This window comes from Copadichromis virginalis, linkage group LG15, assembly GCF_057382275.1.
Source record: "Copadichromis virginalis isolate Kocher_CV1m ecotype Utaka linkage group LG15, C_Virginalis_male_GT1.1, whole genome shotgun sequence".
In the NCBI taxonomy this organism is placed as follows: Eukaryota; Metazoa; Chordata; class Actinopteri; order Cichliformes; family Cichlidae; genus Copadichromis; species Copadichromis virginalis.
In genome coordinates this window covers 34,242,346-34,261,441 of record NC_140632.1, presented here as the reverse complement: position 1 = coordinate 34,261,441, position 19,096 = coordinate 34,242,346, and the positions used below count along the sequence as shown (strand labels likewise).

Here is a 19,096-nt window from a genome sequence, read left to right as displayed (position 1 = left end):
AGGCAAAGGCGGTGCTCCGTGCCGCCAGTGCCGCGCGAACATCTCCGTTAATCCAGGGTTTTTGATTTGGCAAGGATTTAACTGTTCTGGATGGGACGACATCTTCCACGCATTTCCTGATAAATCTGCAGACTGAGTCTGTGTACTCATCAATGTCCCTAGCAGCCACGTGAAACATTTCCCAGTCCGCGTGATCAAAACAGTCCCGCAGCGCAGACTCCGATTGGTCCGTCCAACGGTGCACCGCCCTCCGGGTTGGAGCTTCCCGTTTCAGCTTCTGCCTGTAGGCGGGCAGGAGCAGGATGGAGCATTGGCCGAATGGGGCGCGGGGGAGGGCTTTGTACGCATCCCGGAAAGAGGTGTAGCAGTGGTCAAGTAGCCGGTCTCCACGAGTGTTGAAATGGATGTGTTGGTGGAGTTTTGGTGAGACTTTCTTCAGGTTTCCCTTATTAAAGTCTCCGGCTGTGATAAACGCCGCCTCTGGGTGTGCAGTTTCCTCACTGCTGATCGCGCTGTACAGTTCCCTGAGTGCTCAGTCAGTGTCGGCTTGTGGGGGAATGTAAACAGCCGTAATAATCACTGCTGTAAATTCCCTCGGTAGCCAGAATGGCCGGCACTTAATCATCAGGTACTCCAGGTCCGGTGAGCAGAAGGATTTGACCGGGTGCACGTTCGCATAATCACACCAGCTGTTCTTGATCATGAAACATACACCACCGCCTCTGCTTTTCCCAGTAAGATCCTGTGACCTGTCCGCGCGGTGCACAGAGAACCCCGGTAGTTGTATTGCGGAGTCCGGTACCTTGTCCGATAGCCAGGTTTCTGTGAGGCAGATCACGCAGCAGTCCCGCATCTCTCGCTGGAATGAGATCCGTGCCCGAAGCTCGCACAGCTTGTTCTCCAGAGACTGCACATTAGCCAGTAATAAACTGGGTAACGGTGGTCTGTTAGTGCGCCGTCTCAGTCAAACCAGAACGCCAGATCTTCTCCCTCTGCGTCGGCGTTTGCGGCCTCCAGGGACAGAGAACAAAGGCGTCTCAGGTGAGATGAATGGGGGGTCTGCAAACGGAGCGTCCGTGTTGCAAAACTTGAACTCCGGAAAGTTATATAAGAAAGACCGTCTTTTATGTCCAGTAAGGTTTGTCGGTCGTACACAAGGAGACATGTGCTACTCGCGAAAAAATGAAGGAAAAGTAAAATTAAACACAGAAAAAAGCTGTTGCTTGGGGGAGCTCGCGACGAGGCTGCCATACTCGGCACCATCTTAGAATTAGAAGATGGATACCAGCGGTTTTTTGCGCCACGGACCGGTTTATGCCCGACAATATTTTCATGGACCGGCCTTTAAGGTGTTGCGGATAAATACAACAAAATAAAACTAGTACCGGTACCGAAGAAAAGAAGATTTATTCATAACACACTTGAAAAGACCCAGGAAAACAGAGTAAACGATAAAAACGATAACAAAATAATGCTGAAGACCGATAAAAACCCTGAAAACTATACATTTCACACCTGAGCCTCAACTCTCGCGGCCCGGTACCAAACGACTCACGGACCGGTACCGGTCCGAGGCCCGATGGTTGGGGACCGCTGCAATATACAATTACAGCTATCCATTTACAAACCCAAAATGAGACACGATATTTCCAGGGGCAGAAAACAAGTCCCGGATTCTTCAGAAAATTTGTGACAAGTTTAAAAATGACCAATATTCAGTTTAAAATAAAGCACTAATACACATTTGGAAGATTTTCTTGATGAATGGACTTTTTGTTATTAGACTAAAATGTTCTGCTCAAGCATTATATTTGACATTTATTTACATTTGCATTCATACAGTAATAAAGGGAAAATTTCAATTGAAGCTTTTAGTTTCGCTAACATTTTGTTTCTCTACCAGATTCCTCTGTCCTCTCTGGCCCAGAACACTGTGTCCAGAGAGCTCGACTCATACAGCGAGGTGTGCACGGCACTGAAGATTGTGGAGCTTCTTCTAGGTTTCCTGTCTTTAACCAGTGGTGATCCCACTATGAAATTAGTCACTTACCTTCAGGACGTACTAAAGATGGACCAAAACATTGATCATCACATACTGAAGGTCTGTGCATGTACACCTATACCTATCCTTTTGAACCTTTATGTGCAAGAATCAAATGTGGGAGTGTGGGGGATCTATCTGCAGGAATGGGTGCGAAATTTGTGTTGGAACGCAATGCGGTATCATGCCCTTGTGAGTAGGGGTGGGTTTTAAAAAATTGATTCCCCCAATTTCAATCCATTTTAGTTTGAATAATGCAGTATTGATTCATTAAATCCTGAATCGGGTTTTAGATATAAATGTATTTTGCCAGAAATGCAGAATCTCAGATTAAAGCTCATGAAACTGTTTCAACAACCACCAAACAGCTAAAACAGCAAATGAGAGCAGGTAAATGGATTCTGCAAAAGATGTAAACACAAAGCGGGGATCAACCCCATTCACCATTATTAAATTTGGTTCTTTGCATTCTTTTAGCGGCCGAAAAAGACTGGGCTCAGAGAGGTCAAAACTCAAAAAATGATCTTTATTTTACATTTCCAGAAAAGGAGACTGAGCACACAAAGACACAAGCTCAGGTCTGAAAGCAGCAGCAGATAACATGGTTATTTATATATTTTCGCAGCATGTCACACACACTAGGTTTTGATCAAAACACTGCTTAGTTTCACTTTCTGCCTGCACCTCCGGTGCTCTGCAAAAGCATGCAGTTTCCTGTCAGTACTTTTGGCTCAGATCTTCAGAGCTGGCCCTCTCTTATTAAAATACATAAAACAATATAATCAGCAAGTAAGCACTAAGAATATATATTTAAATCCCAACACCATGCACACGTACATGGACATGCTGTCACGGCTGAAATCTCACAGATTCTGAAGCTGCACATTTCATCACTCCCGACCAAAATTAACTAAACCAGCAGCAAAAGAAGATCAAAACTTTGCTTCACATTTGATAAACATCGCCATTAATCCCTATCTTACTTTGGCTATTTTGCTTCCACGATGAAAATCACACTTCCTCCACAGCTCTTTCTCAGTGTACTTCAGGAACAGTTTCCCATTTAAAACTGTTTTGTGCATTATTTACTTGCTTATTATTATTATGAGTCTACCATTGTGTTCGGTGCTGTCAACTGCTGTTTTTTGTTGTTGTTGTTTTTTTTTCAAAAATTACTGCCGACATGAAAGTCTGATTTCTGCTGTTTAATACAGAAGAATTTTACACTTTTTAAAATGATGCCAAATTGCAAAACACTTAGCTGTGTCTCTAATAAAACCTCTGTGATGTTGCTCCGCTTCACTTCAGCAGCATCGGGTAATGTTCATATGTTGTTTCATGATTTTCTTCAGTTTTTGATCTACTGCAGAATATTTTAAAGGTGGGTTATCTGCTATAAAAAGACATACCAGAATTGTAGTATTTCCGACTCTGAGTCAAAATTGAATCAAATTGAATCGAATCGGGACCTTGTGAATCTGAATCAAGTCAGTTATAGAAATTGAAATCAATACCCAGCCCTACCTGTGAGCAATATTTGAATAATATTGTAGTGTGTTGCTATAAAAATGGTGTGAAAAAGGCAATTAACAATGGCTGAGAGACAGACCATCACAACATAAAGTGTAGATCCTTCCTAGAGAGAAACTGAAAAGAAAGTCAAGGTGTAAGTGAGCACAGTCTCCTTCACAGTTAAGACACTCAGACACTGGGGAAAATTCAGCCAGGAAGAGGTCTGGCAATTCTAAAGCCACAACAGAATCTGAAGACAAGTTTCTAAAAGCTAACAGATTGCATTATATGTGTCTCACAGGGCCATTTCAAGCACAGCTTAATAGTGGTCTTAGTAAGCAAGCCTCAGTTTTGACGGTAAAGAGAAGACAATTACAACAATGGACAGTGAGGCTGAGACACAGGAGGGTGATAAGGGTAGTGGAAACAGCTCGGGAACACAGAAGGAACACATTATGCTTGACGTGACAGAGGAAGCAAAACCGAATGTAACACAGATGAGATGGAGACTAACAAAATAAAACAGGAAGTGGCAAAAATCAGAACACAGAGATGAACACTAGACAAAGAATAGGAGATATGACCTAGACAGAGACAACAAGGAAAGACATAAAGACCAGACTGACAACATACAGTACACACACACACATAGCAATTAAAGTGAAGAAGCATGAATGCAAGAATCAAGAACTAGAAACATAAGTAACAAAACTTGGAGGCTCTCAAAAACGGAACATGAACAGGTATTTCATAACTCTGAAGATGTCATGGTCCTGGGTCTGTGACCCAGTGTTAATGTGTTTGGAATTTTGATTCTGGTTTATTTAACATTCTGAGGTTAAGATTGTTTTCCAGGTTTTGGTTCTTATTATAGTTGTAATTCCGCTTAGTATTTATATTTTCTGGTGTTAGTTTGGTCATCCAGTTATTCGGTTGCTTGAGTTCTCTCATCTCTCATGTCATCATATTCCCCCATATTGCCCATGCCCTCCTGTCTCAGAATCAGAATCCGAAAGGGTTTTATTGCTAAATGTTGAGTGGATTTACAACATTAGGAAATTGCTGCAGTACTTTGTGCGAGACATACTATAAGACAAACACTTACATAAAAATAAAAAGTCTGATTTTGATAGACCTTGTCCCTTGTGCATTCTTTTCAGTTTTGCTCGCCCTGTCTCGGTATATTGTTCCTACTGTGTTTCCATGCGTCTCCACATAATTTATTTTACTTACAGTGGCTTGCAAAAGTATTCGCCCCCCTTGAACTTTTCCACATTTTGTCACATTACAGCCACAAACATGAATCAATTTTATTGGAATTCCACGTGAAAGACCAACACAAAGTGGTGTACACTTGAGAAGTGGAACGAAAATCATACATGATACCAAACATTTTTTACAAATAAATAACTGAAAAGTGGGGTGTGCGTAATTATTCAGCCCCCTGAGTCAATACTTAGAAGAACCACCTTTTGCTGCAATTACAGCTGCCAGTCTTTTAGGGTATGTCTCTACCAGCTTTGCACATCTAGAGACTGAAATCCTTGCCCATTCTTCTTTACAAAACAGCTCCAGCTCAGTCAGATTAGATGGACAGCATTTGTGAACTGCAGTTTTCAGATCTTGCCACAGATTCTCAATTGGATTTAGATCTGGACTTTGACTGGGCCATTCTAACACATGGATATGTTTTGTTTTAAACCATTCCATTGTTGCCCTGGCTTTATGTTTAGGGTTGTTGTCCTGCTGGAAGGTGAACCTCTGCCCCAGTCTCAAGTCTTTTGCAGACTCCAAGAGTTTTTCTTCCAAGACTGCCCTGTATTTGGCTCCATCCATTTTCCCATCAACTCTGACCAGCTTCCCTGTCCCTGCTGAAGAGAAGCACCCCCAGAGCATGATGCTGCCACCACCATATTTGACAGTGGGAATAATTGTGTTCAGAGTGATGCGCAGTGTTAGTTTTTCCGCCACACATAGTGTTTTGCATTTTGGCCAAAAAGTTCCATTTTGGTCTCATCTGACCAGAGCACCTTCTTCCACATGTTTGCTGTGTCCCCCACATGGCTTGTGGCCAACTGCAAACTGGACATGTTATGGTTTTCTGTTAACAATGGCTTTCTTCTTGCTACTCTTCCATAAAGGCCAACTTTGTGCAGTGCACGACTAATAGTTGTCCTATGGACAGATTCCCCCACCTGAGCTGTAGATCTCTGCGGCTCGTCCAGAGTCACCATGGGCCTCTTGGCTGCATTTCTGATCAGTGCTCTCCTTGTTGGGCCTGTGAGTTTAGGTGGGCGGCCTTGTCTTGGTAGGTTTACAGTTGTGCCATACTCCTTCCATTTCTGAATGATCGCTTGAACAGTGGTCCGTGGGATGTTCAAGGCTTGGGAAATCTTTTTGTAGCCTAAGCCTGCTTTAAATTTCTCAGTAACTTTATCCCTGACCTGTCTGGTGTGTTCTTTGGACTTCATGGTGTTATTGCTCCCAATATTCTCTTAGCCTCTGAGGCCGTCACAGAGCAGCTGTATTTGTACTGACATTAGATTACACACAGGTGCACTCCATTTTATTCATTAGCACTCATCAGGCAATGTCTATGGGCAACTGACTGCACTCAGACCAAAGGGGGCTGAATAATTACGCACACCCCACTTTTCAGTTATTTATTTTTAAAAAATGTTTCGAATCATGTATGATTTTCGTTCCACTTCTCACGTGTACACCACTTTGTGTTGGTCTTTCACGTGGAATTACAATAAAATTGATTCATGTTTGTGGCTGTAATGTGACAAAATGTGGAAAAGTTCAAGGGGGCCGAATACTTTTGCAAGCCACTGTACTTGTGTCTCCAAGCTTTAGTGTCCATCCAATATCATCTTAAAAATAGCATGAACTAGCCAAATGACCAGAGCAAAATCTGTTGAATTTTTAAATATTTATATTTTGTAGGCTTTTGGTAAATGTACCCTCGGACACTGTGTTTGTCTGTGGAAAGTCCTCTCCTCACTCAGATCTGAAAACATGCTGCGTCTCAAAAGGGTAAGTTTGGCTTTTGCAGTAATTTTTTTTTTCAAACAGCATTTTAAATGGTTTTTGTGATCAGAAAAGCTCTATTTATATGCCAGTCCAACTTTCTTTGAAAAGAACCCCTTTTCAGAGTATCCACCTGAGTACCAGATGCCACTGAGTGAGGAAAACAAGGCTGAGCTGAAAAAAATCATGTCTAGAGGAAATGTGGACCAGTGGCTGCTTGAGATCCATGAAGTTCTTTTGTTGGGTCTGGGCTGCCTACGGGCCACTGAGGATTGGAATCCATCCTGGAGGTAAATTTGTTGGATATCATCAAATGTCTCTGGTAATACAGTACCTCTTGGTCCTGATGTATTCTGTGTGAAGACGGTAAAGTTGCATCTTAAACATCACAATAAGTGCAGATGATGCTGTATAGTCAAAATTGGGAGCTCTATTCTAGATCTCAGAGATGCAAAATGCATCTCGTATTTGCCTTGTGCAGCTCAGAATCAGTGAAGTTTCCCATTGTTCAGTCTCTCTGTCTACACCAAAAATGTAGATCTGTTTCTTCAAGTTGGAAAGTCATTTGCTTCAAGTGGAAGAGAGAAATCAGTCTGTTGAAATACGTCTGTTTTCTTCTTGACAGTTTGAAGCAGGCTGTTACTGTGTACATGAGACATAAAGACGTTCCACCTTACATGAAGGAAGACTTCCCTGAAATTCTGCAGCTGTCCCAGATAGTAGAGACATGGAAATACGCTATAACAGCAAAACAGGAGTGGATGATGGAGGGATGAACTGGGTGAGAGTTTAGCTAATAAAAATTACATATATTATATATTCTGTGTGACTACATTGTACATTTATGGATTGTTCTTATATTTCTTGTTGGATTTTTTGAGAAATTCTATTGAACAGCAGCAAAAATTGGTCAAACAAACAAACAAACAAAAGCTTTGCATATGACCTTTAATTTTTCTTACATTTTATCTCACACATTTCTTTCTCTTAAATTTTAAAGTGCTTTGAATGTTCACCACCTTCCATTTTTTACCTAATTTTATTTCTATTCCATTTATTATTGTGTGTTACATATGCATGACAGATTATGAATAGCCTTTAGGCTTAGTGAGAACAATAATATGCAGGAAAGGTAGATTAAACTGGATTCCACCATGCCTTGATAACGTGTTGCAGTTTAATCAGTGTGAAACATGTAATTGCTAAGTCTTATTTAGTAGAAAAACTTGGGACCTACCCCAAAATGTTCAACTTTGACAATGATATACTATGTGTAATTTTTTTTTTTTGCTTTGGTCTTGTTTTTGCTATCATTGCTAATTTTACTGTTACAATAAACTTCCAATCAATTAAATCAAATTAATATAATATTAATATTATTTTGCTGGAATTTTTAAAATCGATTTTACAGTAAAAAAAGGAAAACATTTAATTCTAATGAATATGAATTGTTCTATCATAAACACGTGAACAATATGAAAATCCACGTGTTATGCTGAACTTTGAATTACACAATTTTTTTAAAGCTCCCTTGCATTAATGAGAAGGTGAAGATTTGACTAGCCACTATTAGTTTTTATATTTTGATATTTGAGGGTTTGATTCATATCTTTTTTTGTGTTTGGTGAGATAAATGACCCCAAAAAACATGGAGTATATAATGCCATGCTGGCTGATGGAGAAATACACTGCAAGGGTTTAGTTATTTTAATTTCACATTTTATTTTTAATTTCACATTTTAAAAACTGATGGAGAATTTTACATTTTTGTTTTGTATTCATTTAATTTTTCATTTATCTGTTGACTGGAAAATCTCAGGATGTAGCGACAAAAATATTGACTTTAACAAACATTTACTGCGTTACTTTTTTTGATATGTTCAAATTTTTTTATTTTATTTTTTTTTTACATTACTTTCCTATTAAAGGGTAAAACCTGGTCATTGTGTTAATGAACCTGCATGATGCTGGGATAAACTAGCGAGGAAGTATTGTTTTTTTATTATTATTACTATTATTAATATTAAAAATGTTCTCATATATTATTTTTACATTTTAAAGTCCTTTGTGTTTATTCACATTAATGTTAGACTCAGTACTTTATTTTATTTGACCTGTTTTGGAAAAATTAAAAACAAAAACAAAACAAATGAACATTTAGGCTCAGCAGCAAAAGTTGACACACAGGAAGGGCAGGCAAAATTCAAGTGCACCATGTCTTCAACATGAGCTGTCTGCTCATTTATTTCATTTTAACAATATAAAACCTTATTTAGAAAATTAGGAATGTATGAGACTGTAATCATATATTCTGTGAGTTTTGAATTATCATATATTTTATGGTAAAGATTTATAAATTGTTAATTCAGTCTGTTTTATTCTCAATAAATTTCTCGTTACTGATCACACAATGACCTGCTATAGGTGAACATTCTATTGCTTTTTTATTTTATTTTTTTCTTTGAAGAAGTTGAATTGTTAAAAAGTGAGTAATCTTCATTAATATTCACTATGTATCTGCTAAGAGATAAAACTGATCATTAAATGTTGTAATGTTTTGTGTTAAGAAATCAATAAATCAATTTATGCATGCATGTGTAGCCTGAAATTTATTATGTGTACTGCACTTGTGAATAAATTGTTGAAATATTTTATTTGGTGGTCCTGTCTTTAAAAACAGCTTAGCTTTTGTTGATTGCCTTAGATTATCTGGGTATTTTATGATTAATTTGTGCATAATATCATCCTTGTATTATATCAGCTTTAGTGTGTGTGTGTGTGTGTGTGTGTGTGTGTGTGTGTGTGTGTGTGTGTGTGTTTACTTTAAACACACAGGAACGAAAAAAAATACCTTTTGTTGTATTTCTTCTTTCTTCTTCCCCTAACTTTTCAGCTTTTATCTTTTACACTCTATATATACTAGATATACAGATAGATATTTTAAGACAGGGTTGGAATTGTAATCTGGCATACCGTGATGCACTGGCTGTACAAGCACTGGTGGCAGCCCATTCATTCAGTTTCATTTCATTACATATCATTTTCATGACAGTGTATTGCCCAATCAAATCTCTTAATGTAACCATACTTTTGCTGTGCACTCATGTGGCTTGTAGAAAAAAGGTTTACTGATCACACAATGGAAAAAGGGGTAAACCTGAAAGAAAACAATAAAAAGAAACTAATGACAGATCTCCATTCCCACTGGTCTGCCAGCTTGCTCCACCAGCTGTCTGCTGACCAGGAAGGTGAGGTTTACTCCCAGCATAACATTTTCAAAACCACTGGCTTTCACCACTCAGTGGAAGTTAATCATGGAATATAATTAACTGAGATGATACCTAACTGGTTTGTTTCATTGTTTACCTGAGCAAATTTGTTTGGCTAAGATTGAAGTTAGGTATATCACTGGATACTTTTATTTAACTTTGTTTTTGAACTTATCTCACTGGAGTGCTGTCAGTATATTTGAAATAATTATTTAATTATTGTATGTTGCATGTGGGGCTCCTGATGCTCAGATTAAATGGTTGTTGTTGTTGTTGTTGTTGTTGTTTTTTACTTTTATTCAGCTCTATTCTAAACACCAGCTGTCTGTAAGTTTTGTCAGTCTACTTGAATAAAAATTTAAATCATTCTAACATCTGACCTGTTTGTTTTTGTTCAATAAGCAGAGCATGCTGTGGATACATGTAGAATTGTAAGCACAGTAAAAAAGCAACACCTAATGAAAAAACAAAACAGATCCCACATCCCTCCTTAGCAAGCTGTGTTGTCAGGTTTCCTAACTATATTTCTTCCCATAGTTTGCCATATTTTTTCTTGACAAGCTGACATTGTTAAGTTTATTTTTAAACAGGTGTGTCCTGAACAAAAACAGGCTTTTAGGTAAGTTAAACAGGCTGATCAGTTATGTGAATTATGAAGTGTAGGCTTGAGGACCCTCAGTCTTCTTGACTTCAAAATCACCATTTCAGAAAAATGCTTAGGAGCTCTGATTTCTTCAACTACAATAAAACTTGCGTTCAGTGCTGCAACATTTTCTACAAAAGCTCTGGCTATCATAGTCTGCTGAGATGGCAAACTATATTTTAATTCTTGGGCCTTCTGTTTATTTTCTTGATGCCTAAGATTAGCATACTTGGATCTATGCTTGTAAAACTAAAGGTTTCAAAGTGCTGGCATGAACTGTATTCTCCAAGCACCAGCATGGGCTCATAGCAAAGAAGACATACCAGCATGATTCCCTGTAGCACAAACAAGCATTTGCATTTGCTCTGTCTTAAATTACTTTTCCAATGCATCAACATTTTGGTGTTGCTGATATTCCTTTTTCTTTTTTAAACTCAATGACTTGACTGAAAACTATAGAAGCTATTGTTTCTGCCACTGGGGGAAAAAAACAAAAAACAAAAAAAAAATTCCTGATTGGGAGAGAGCCAATTTCAGGTTAGTATCTCAAAAGTTATTTGACTTATTTTCTCAGACATTTGAGTTAGTAAGTTGACATTTTGAGATACTAAAATCAAAGCGTTGAGACACTGACCTGAAATTTTGGCTTCTGGATGGCAAGATTTTCTCCTTTGTCTTTTTTTTTTTTTTTTTCCAAATTCAGAGGTGGAAACAAGCTTCCACAGAAAACCGCTCTAAAACGCACTGCTGTTGAAATACTGTCATCGGGAGGCAGATGTTGTCATTACATAGGACACAAAAGATTCATTGTGGGACATGTAGTTTTGCACACAAACTATGGTAATTTTATTGCTTTTAACTTCCTGTGGGCCACATGAAATAATTTGGCAGGTGGGATTCACCTTGTATTTGGGTGGGTTGTAAGGTGTAGAATATCTGAAGAGGAGTGAGTTGGCAATTCCTGTGTTATTAGCAGGGAGCACTTAGACACTTAGGCACGCCGTTAACTTACATGGACCCCTACAAACTTTTTATTACTACACTGAATGTGTCAAACAATAAAGCTACGTTTTCTTCTTGCTATGCATATTATTTTAATAATGCATACGGTGTTGTTTAAATAACTTTAACTTAAGTCTAACTCTACTCTTGTTGACTGGGTTTGTTTTTATTTATTTATTTTTCTTTTTTTGTCATATCTGATAAAAATATTACCCCAAAAATATTTTGGGGGTATGACTGAAAAAAGTGTCAAGACAGATCTTTTGAGTCTGTGATTATTTATCTGTCGATTGCATGATTTGAAAAACAGCCACACCTTTCACTGTAAATGAAAATGAAAGTAAATATGGGAACGGTTAAGCTATATTCTTTAGCACCAATGCTCACACAGAGCTGACTGCTGACAATGTAAGGAAGAAGAACAAACACGGTAGGACATCTAACAACTATCCTTACAGATAATAATGATGCACTGGGACATGCCCGAGGTTCAAGTATTGTGTCTGTAATACTAAATATTATCAGATGTGTTTTATTCATCTTTTATTACAATATAAATTGGTAATCTGTAACAGCATTTGACCTAACTGTATACTTCCTTCTTAACTTCTGCATATCCCTAATCACCCTGTCCTGTATTGTAATTTAAAGATAAAAAGACAAACATTATGAATCTAAATAAGTCTTTTTAACTGTTAAATGCTACTACATAATACAAGATGGCCTAAATTAATTTCATAAAATAAAACATTGTACAAGATTTTTTTTAAATGCAGCTATATTTTTTTTATAAAGCAATTTCTAATTTCTTTTGCAAAGAGAAAAGTCTGGATCAAGCTTTGAGTATAAGAAAGGCAAGTTAAAATTATGAATCAGCCCCACCATTACTGTAAATGAAAGTGAAAATAACTCTGTGACCCCAGTAAGCTATATAAAGTCTATTGTTGATAACAAAACACATTTCTTACTACTCAGGCTTTTACAATAGTACTCAAAAGTACACCTTCAACTATGACTTCAACAAATAATATGTAACACATTTCCAATGCTTTCACTAAAACCTGAATGTTATAAGATTTGCAAATGTGTGTAACCTTTTGTGTTTTGTTCTCTTTATTTTTCATCATCATTGTAAGTACACCACAGTGTTTGTTACTGTGTTTGAAGAATGTTTTGGACTAAGTTACTGTGGAGTATGCATACATACCCTGCATGTATGTACATGCAGTGTTTTAATTAACATAAGTTTAGTATTTAGCACTAAAATCTCGTCACCAAGGATTGTTCACAGGGAATGAGATTTAAAATACTCAATACTGCCACCTAATGTCTACAACTGAGGATGTTTTTGTGATTTTCTAAAATGAGAGAATATCATTAAACAACAATATATTAATCAGAGTGTAAGAGAAATAGTGTTAGGTCTGCGCTTGCAGGCCCCGCTGGTTCAGAGACTTATCACCGTGAACAAAGCAAGACAAACAGCGATCCATTTTAACTTGCAAGGCAAGCCGATCAGATCAGGGTCTTGTCTTGGAGCTGAACGCTCCTCACCTGTTCCCAGCCTTCCCTGTAGCCTTTTATTCTGTGAACACAAGCACTACCCATTGTAAACCCTAGTGGTGTGTCAGGCACTGTGTGTGTGTGTGTGTGTGTGTGTATGGATGTGCGGGCACGTGTGTTTGTGGGTGTGTGCATGTGTGTGTGTGTGTGTGTGTGTGTGTACATGACTTCCTGGTTACAACCGTTTTAACAGCATCCCTGGTCATAAAAAGGGTCATCTGACCTCACCCTGCATATGGCTTAACCCCTTTAACAGTCCACCACATACAAACACAGGTGAGCCTGTAAAGGGAGGGCGTAAACATTCCTCACTAAATAAGGAAACCAGAACCTTACATAGAATGTCTGCAGTTAAACACTATAGCCTCCTCCACCATCCTACATGTGGGGGAGGAGAATAGAAACAAAAGAATGTCTTTGATCATGCAGTTTGAAACAAGGTTTACAAATTTAATGTACAACAATGACAACTTTTATCAAAATCATCCTAACAAATAGAATATGGTTTGTTCAGACTCAATGAAACATACCGTGTTACTGTGTTACAACTGATTGCATGATTTTGATATTTTGATGATAAATATTAATATTAAAAACAAGGATGTATCAACATTCCTTTTTGTAGCTTTGCTATTTTTATGGTAATAAACAAAACATATTTAAGTTTTGACAAACAAAAAGAAAAACTTACTAGATGACACTTTTTGAGCTGGTTGTTACACTTTCTAGCATGAATAGCTGATCATTGAAACATATTTCAGAAACCATTCCTTCGTAAATCAAAGTGTAAGATGCTAGCTCAAAATGTGTAACCCTTTCAAAAATGAAATCATTAATTTAGGAAAAAGCCATTAAGGACACTCTTGCACTTTGTAACAGCCAACTCCATAGTGAAGTTGGCTGTCCTTGAGGTTATCAATGTGGTGTCAGTAAAAACAATTGTGATTTTTTAAAAAATGTATAACTTTTTTTTTTCAAATCGAAAAATCACTAAGTTTAGAAATCAACTCCACCTAATGCCCCTTGTGTTTAAACTGTGAATTTGACCCAGTGATAATTATTGTGGATTATGGACATTGGGAAATTTATAGTGCTTTAATAATGTAACCTTTCTAAAGCCACTAAACAACTGAGAACAAATTTCCCCATTCAGTGACTGTATTTTGAATTGATGTATCATTGATATAATTAAAAAAGGCCAGAAGTTCCCAATATATTTTAAAATATATGTAACCTGTGCAATAATGAGCAAGTCAGTGTATATCAGTGTATGTGTCAGAACAAAATTTTAAATTTTGATGCATGCTAGTTAGTTATCGTGGTAAGGACATTTTCTGGGATCTCCATTTTAAGGGTGGTGGTCTTGATTTAGTAACTTTGTAACTTACCCAGCCACTAAAGTCAGTTTGAACAAATGTATACCCCTGAATTGCCAGGGGTACAATCTGTGTGAGCATGGATGCCACACTTCCTTGGGCCAGCTATGTGGTTCAATACAAACTATTCTGCTGACAAAGAACCAAAAAAATATTACTCCATTTACATGCCTGGCTGCAAAATCATTCTCATACTCCAGATCCTGGAACAGTGACACAGCAATCTCCAACTGACCAACAGTTTGACCTAGCTAGCACAAGATGTTAGCTAGGTCATAAAATACTGGTTCAAATCAAAGCTAATATTATTAATGTCAATTTTATGTCAATATTGTGTGATCTTTAGTACAAAAACAACAGCAACATGAAAAATTATTCTGCCCCGTTAAAAAACACCACTGCAGAATGATCAAATATTCTGGTCAAATGTGTGATACAGACAGAATTTCACAGTGGCCCTCTAATAACAAGTAATGTGACAACAAGACCTTGTCCACCCTCTTCCAAAAATCTCTCCCTCTTTTACACCTTTTACAGCAGTACAGAACATCATCACTTTAAACTACTTCAATAATAAACATAAAAGTAACATGTTTTCAAAGCTCTCACCAACAAATGAACATTATGGAGCTTTAATTTTTGTGTGCTAAGACTCCCTAAACACTACCAGTATAAGAAAATAACAACCAGCCATGACAGTCATTGGGCTATCGACTGTTTAAATAAATATACACGCCCACATCTTCTGTTATCACATTGAATATGTTAAAATATAGAAATGCATTCTTTTCAATAATGCGTGCAGTGTAGCAGTATTTAAGGTCTGACATTAAAATCATGTCACTGTAAATTGTTGACGGACAACAACGTTAACACAGATTAAATGTTTCAAATTCATCAACACTGCCACCTATTTAACTTATTACAACATACAGAAGATAAGATGATATCAATTAGTTTGGTAAAACAGTTTTTGAAAGAGCTTGAATTATATGTACGATGCTCAAGGGCATTACAATGTTTTTGTCATTTATAATGTTATTTTTTTCAGGCAATCATGTTTTGTCCTGAATGTGGAACTCAAGTGGACAGTACATTTAAATTCTGCCCTGAATGTGGCTACAAGTTATTTCTTTTGTCTCAAAAAAAGGCTCAAGGTAAGTTTCCTGTCATAATAGTAAAACTTCATTTGCAACCATAAAACAGTACTGTAGGTGGATGTTTAACTAGAATGAAAATGACACAGTGTTCTGATAATCATCTGAAACACAAGTATAGAAGTATAGTCATTTCCATTGTTCTTCCCCCAAAGGGAGGGCGTATGTAATCAGTTTTGTTTGTTTGTCTGTTTGTTAACAGCATAGCATCCACAGTTTTCTTTATTTTAAATTTGGTGAAAACTTCATAATACCCACATTTTTTTATGGATTGTCTTCAAATTTCACAACAATATACTAGGCCTTAGAGGACACGAGTACCTAGGTTTGCCAAGCATTTGATCTCAACTTCCATTGCTGTCAAAGCTGACTCTGAAAAAAAATGCAAGAAACCATATCAAGTAATACATCATACAATAGGGCATGGAGAGAGCTGTACAAGACACTTTTTATTTTTCAATACAGCACCCTGTGACATCACAATGATGCCGTAAAGTTTCACAAAATACACTTTAAAATCTTTAAAAAGTTTTACAGCTTATACAAGCCAAAGATATCAGTCCAATTTGCTCCATTCAGTTAATCACTGGGTAAAGATAACAAAATATAGCATTTGAAAATGTAATGCTTTGTGGTCATAGGTCAAAGGTCAGGGTCATATGAATAAGGAAAAAAACTGGATCATCTCCAATGCCATGTTTACTGTGATTAGATATATATAAAACTTACATAGAAATAACTGTTAAACAGATGGTGCCACATCAACACATATAATTTCAACCACGACTAAGGAGAAAACCCAAAAGGAGGATCAAGACCAGGCTCCAAAAGAAGATGAGGGTATAAAGGAAAATACCACCCAAATACAGGTAAAAAAAAAAAAAAAAAAAAAAAAAAGACTTCCTTGCTTCCTTCCTTCCTTTACACCAAGATTATCCAGAGCAGTAAACACGCTATTAAAAATACAAGAAAATGCTTTTGCAGACATTCCAAGTTTAACTTAACCAGTGTTTGTACTTTTGAGCACAAGGACCCAGGTTTGCTCCTGTTTAAGAGTTTTCTGAATTTTATAATTGTAATTAGTGGTGTTTCTTTTTCCCTCTGCCTTGGTTATTTTATTGTACAAATATCTAATTTGGTTTAACTCTAATTATTGTACAGTTATTCAAGAGTTATGAGTTTGACTTTCGTTTGACTTTCTTTTGAGTTATGTACTTGCTAGGCATTTTTTGACTGGTTTTACTTTCACTCTGTACTATGGCTAGTCTCTTAGGATTCTTAGTCTTTAGTTTTTGCTACTTTCTGTTAGTGTTTAGAATTTACAGTTTTGTGTCTATGTTATTCTTGCCTTCCCCTGTGTCCCCCTGTATTGTGTTAAGTGTGTGTTTCTTGCCTGTGTGTTTAGTTCTATGTTACTTCCTGCAAGTTCTTGTCTCTCGTGTCCTGTTTTTGAGCTTTATTTGTGTATGCTGATTACATTCAGCTGTGTCTTATTACCCTTGTGTCATCTCTTCCTCCTGTTCTTTTTTAACTTTGTAAAATTTTATGTTCTGGACTTTCATCACAACATGAAAAGCCACATTAAAGACCTGCTTTTTGTTAACCCTCTACTGCATGGCTTTTTCATTTTTGGGGAAAAATATTTCTCCCTATTTTGGGGGAGCTTTAGGGTCCCTAACAATATATCAATCATAAAATTTGACCCCCCCCCCCCCCCAAACAGATATTGGTTTGTTGCTTCAAGGCAACACTGTGCAACAAGGGTAGTCAAACACCAAGTTATTCTATAATAAGTTTTATTAGTACAACGAGGATGAACAAATAAATAAACAACAAATAAACAATGTAAACATTTCACAGAACAATAAAACACCAAAATACATCCAACATTTGATCATAACCCCATGCACGCGCGCACTTTTGGGGACATTACATTAACTTAAATTCATTTCCTAGAGACTTATCCTGACCCTACCCATCACAAGTCCCTGCCTAAACCTTACCCTAACCCTGACTCAAGCCTTCACCCTAAAATTGTGCCTGGTAGCATTATTTGAAAAAAAAAGTTGGGTTTTTTTTGAAGGGCCAGTGTGAGGCATGAAAATGTGGTTTGTTCCCTCAGGGCAACGCTATGCAGTAGAGGGTTTGTTATGCTGCTTGCATTAGTTTCCCATTTCTCTACCCTTTTATAGCACAGTAATACAAAAAGTGTTAATTTCTGCTTCTAGAAATTATCAGTTTGAAATGGTATTTCCTGAACTAACTGTGTAGTTTTTTTCAGGGACAGTTGGCTACTGATGATTCTGAGCTGGACAGCAAAGGTGCTGCATCATCAGATAGCAGTACAGACCCAGCCACAGTGAAAAATGAAAGTGCATCTTCATCTCTTCACCAGACACAGTTTGACAGTGAACTAGCAGTTTGTGAGGAGAAACAGAAGCAAAATGCTGTGGCTGCTGAAATTAACTCTGACTCATGCACTGAGGCAACACCTGAAACAAACCTGTCTGTTCCCACAACAACACCCTCCCCTACATCTGCCCACAGCAAAATAGCAGCACATCAAACAAGGGATTCATCAGATATAAACAAAGATGACACCCCAGATCCATATCAAACTCCTGCTGACAAGCTAAGTGATGTTCATCCTGGACCCTTGTCTAACTCCAAAGATTCCCCAACAACCAAAGAAGCTGAGTCTACTGTCCCTGAATCATCTGAGGACATATTAAAAGAAGCCAAAGCAGCAACGCAGCCTGCCCCACACCAAGATGCAAACAAAACAACATCTCAAAATCTCTCTCGGAAGTCTGCTGATAAGAAAAACTCCATGAACACAGATCAAAATACAGTCACAAAACAGGCTGACAGGAAAAAAGAACAAGTAGAAGGAGTTGAGACGTGTTATTCAGATGATCAAAATACCACAAAGTCAGAGAAGTCTTCAAGACCCAGCCCAGTAACAAAGGACACCAGCAAAGATACTGAGGTATTATGAGGTCAAACACAGAGTTTTAACCTCAAACTGAATTTTATACCGAAATACAAAATCATAGTATGAGGAGAAAATATTCAATCTTATAACAACAAGAAACATATATTAAGGAATATATTTATCCAGCAATAGTTAAACAGGAAACCATAGATTGTTCTTTCTGGAAGTAAAACATTGTTTTGTCTGCTTGTTTTACACTAAACTTCAACTGCAGTAAAAAACAAAGTCTCAAAGATAGAAGAACCGGTTTATCCAGACCTTTAAGTTCATCTTCCATAATGTCCTGTTTATCTTGTTCAGACAGTGTACTAACTTACTGGTTCCCCTTAGTTATGAGTTTGCAAAGACAAACATCATGTTTGAACTAAAAAGTGGCACAACTCTGTGTGTATTAGAGATAACATGTTATTAGGATTAATTACAAAAACAGTGTAGGCTCTGCTTCCAGAGAAACCCTATCTCAATAAATACTTAAAAATTTTAATAGGTATTTGGTGAACTAACT

At 37.4% G+C, this 19,096-nt stretch overlaps 2 protein-coding genes across 2 annotated transcripts in view; both read left to right on the top strand.

The window, feature by feature from the left end:
- Positions 1-9,180, top strand: part of LOC146692838 (E3 ubiquitin-protein ligase rnf213-alpha-like) — a 46,111-nt gene extending 36,931 nt beyond the window's left edge. The window contains exons 23-26 of the mRNA XM_085433056.1: positions 1,904-2,101; positions 6,503-6,592; positions 6,698-6,876; positions 7,212-9,180. Of these exons, the coding sequence (XP_085289182.1) occupies positions 1,904-2,101; positions 6,503-6,592; positions 6,698-6,876; positions 7,212-7,362 (618 nt within the window). The 3' untranslated portion in view covers positions 7,363-9,180. The remainder of the gene's footprint in view (positions 1-1,903; positions 2,102-6,502; positions 6,593-6,697; positions 6,877-7,211) is intronic.
- Positions 9,181-15,496: 6,316 nt separating this feature from the next.
- Positions 15,497-19,096, top strand: part of LOC146692837 (E3 ubiquitin-protein ligase rnf213-alpha-like) — a 64,568-nt gene continuing 60,968 nt past the window's right edge. The window contains exons 1-3 of the mRNA XM_085433058.1: positions 15,497-15,596; positions 16,347-16,465; positions 17,878-18,585. Of these exons, the coding sequence (XP_085289184.1) occupies positions 15,497-15,596; positions 16,347-16,465; positions 17,878-18,585 (927 nt within the window). The remainder of the gene's footprint in view (positions 15,597-16,346; positions 16,466-17,877; positions 18,586-19,096) is intronic.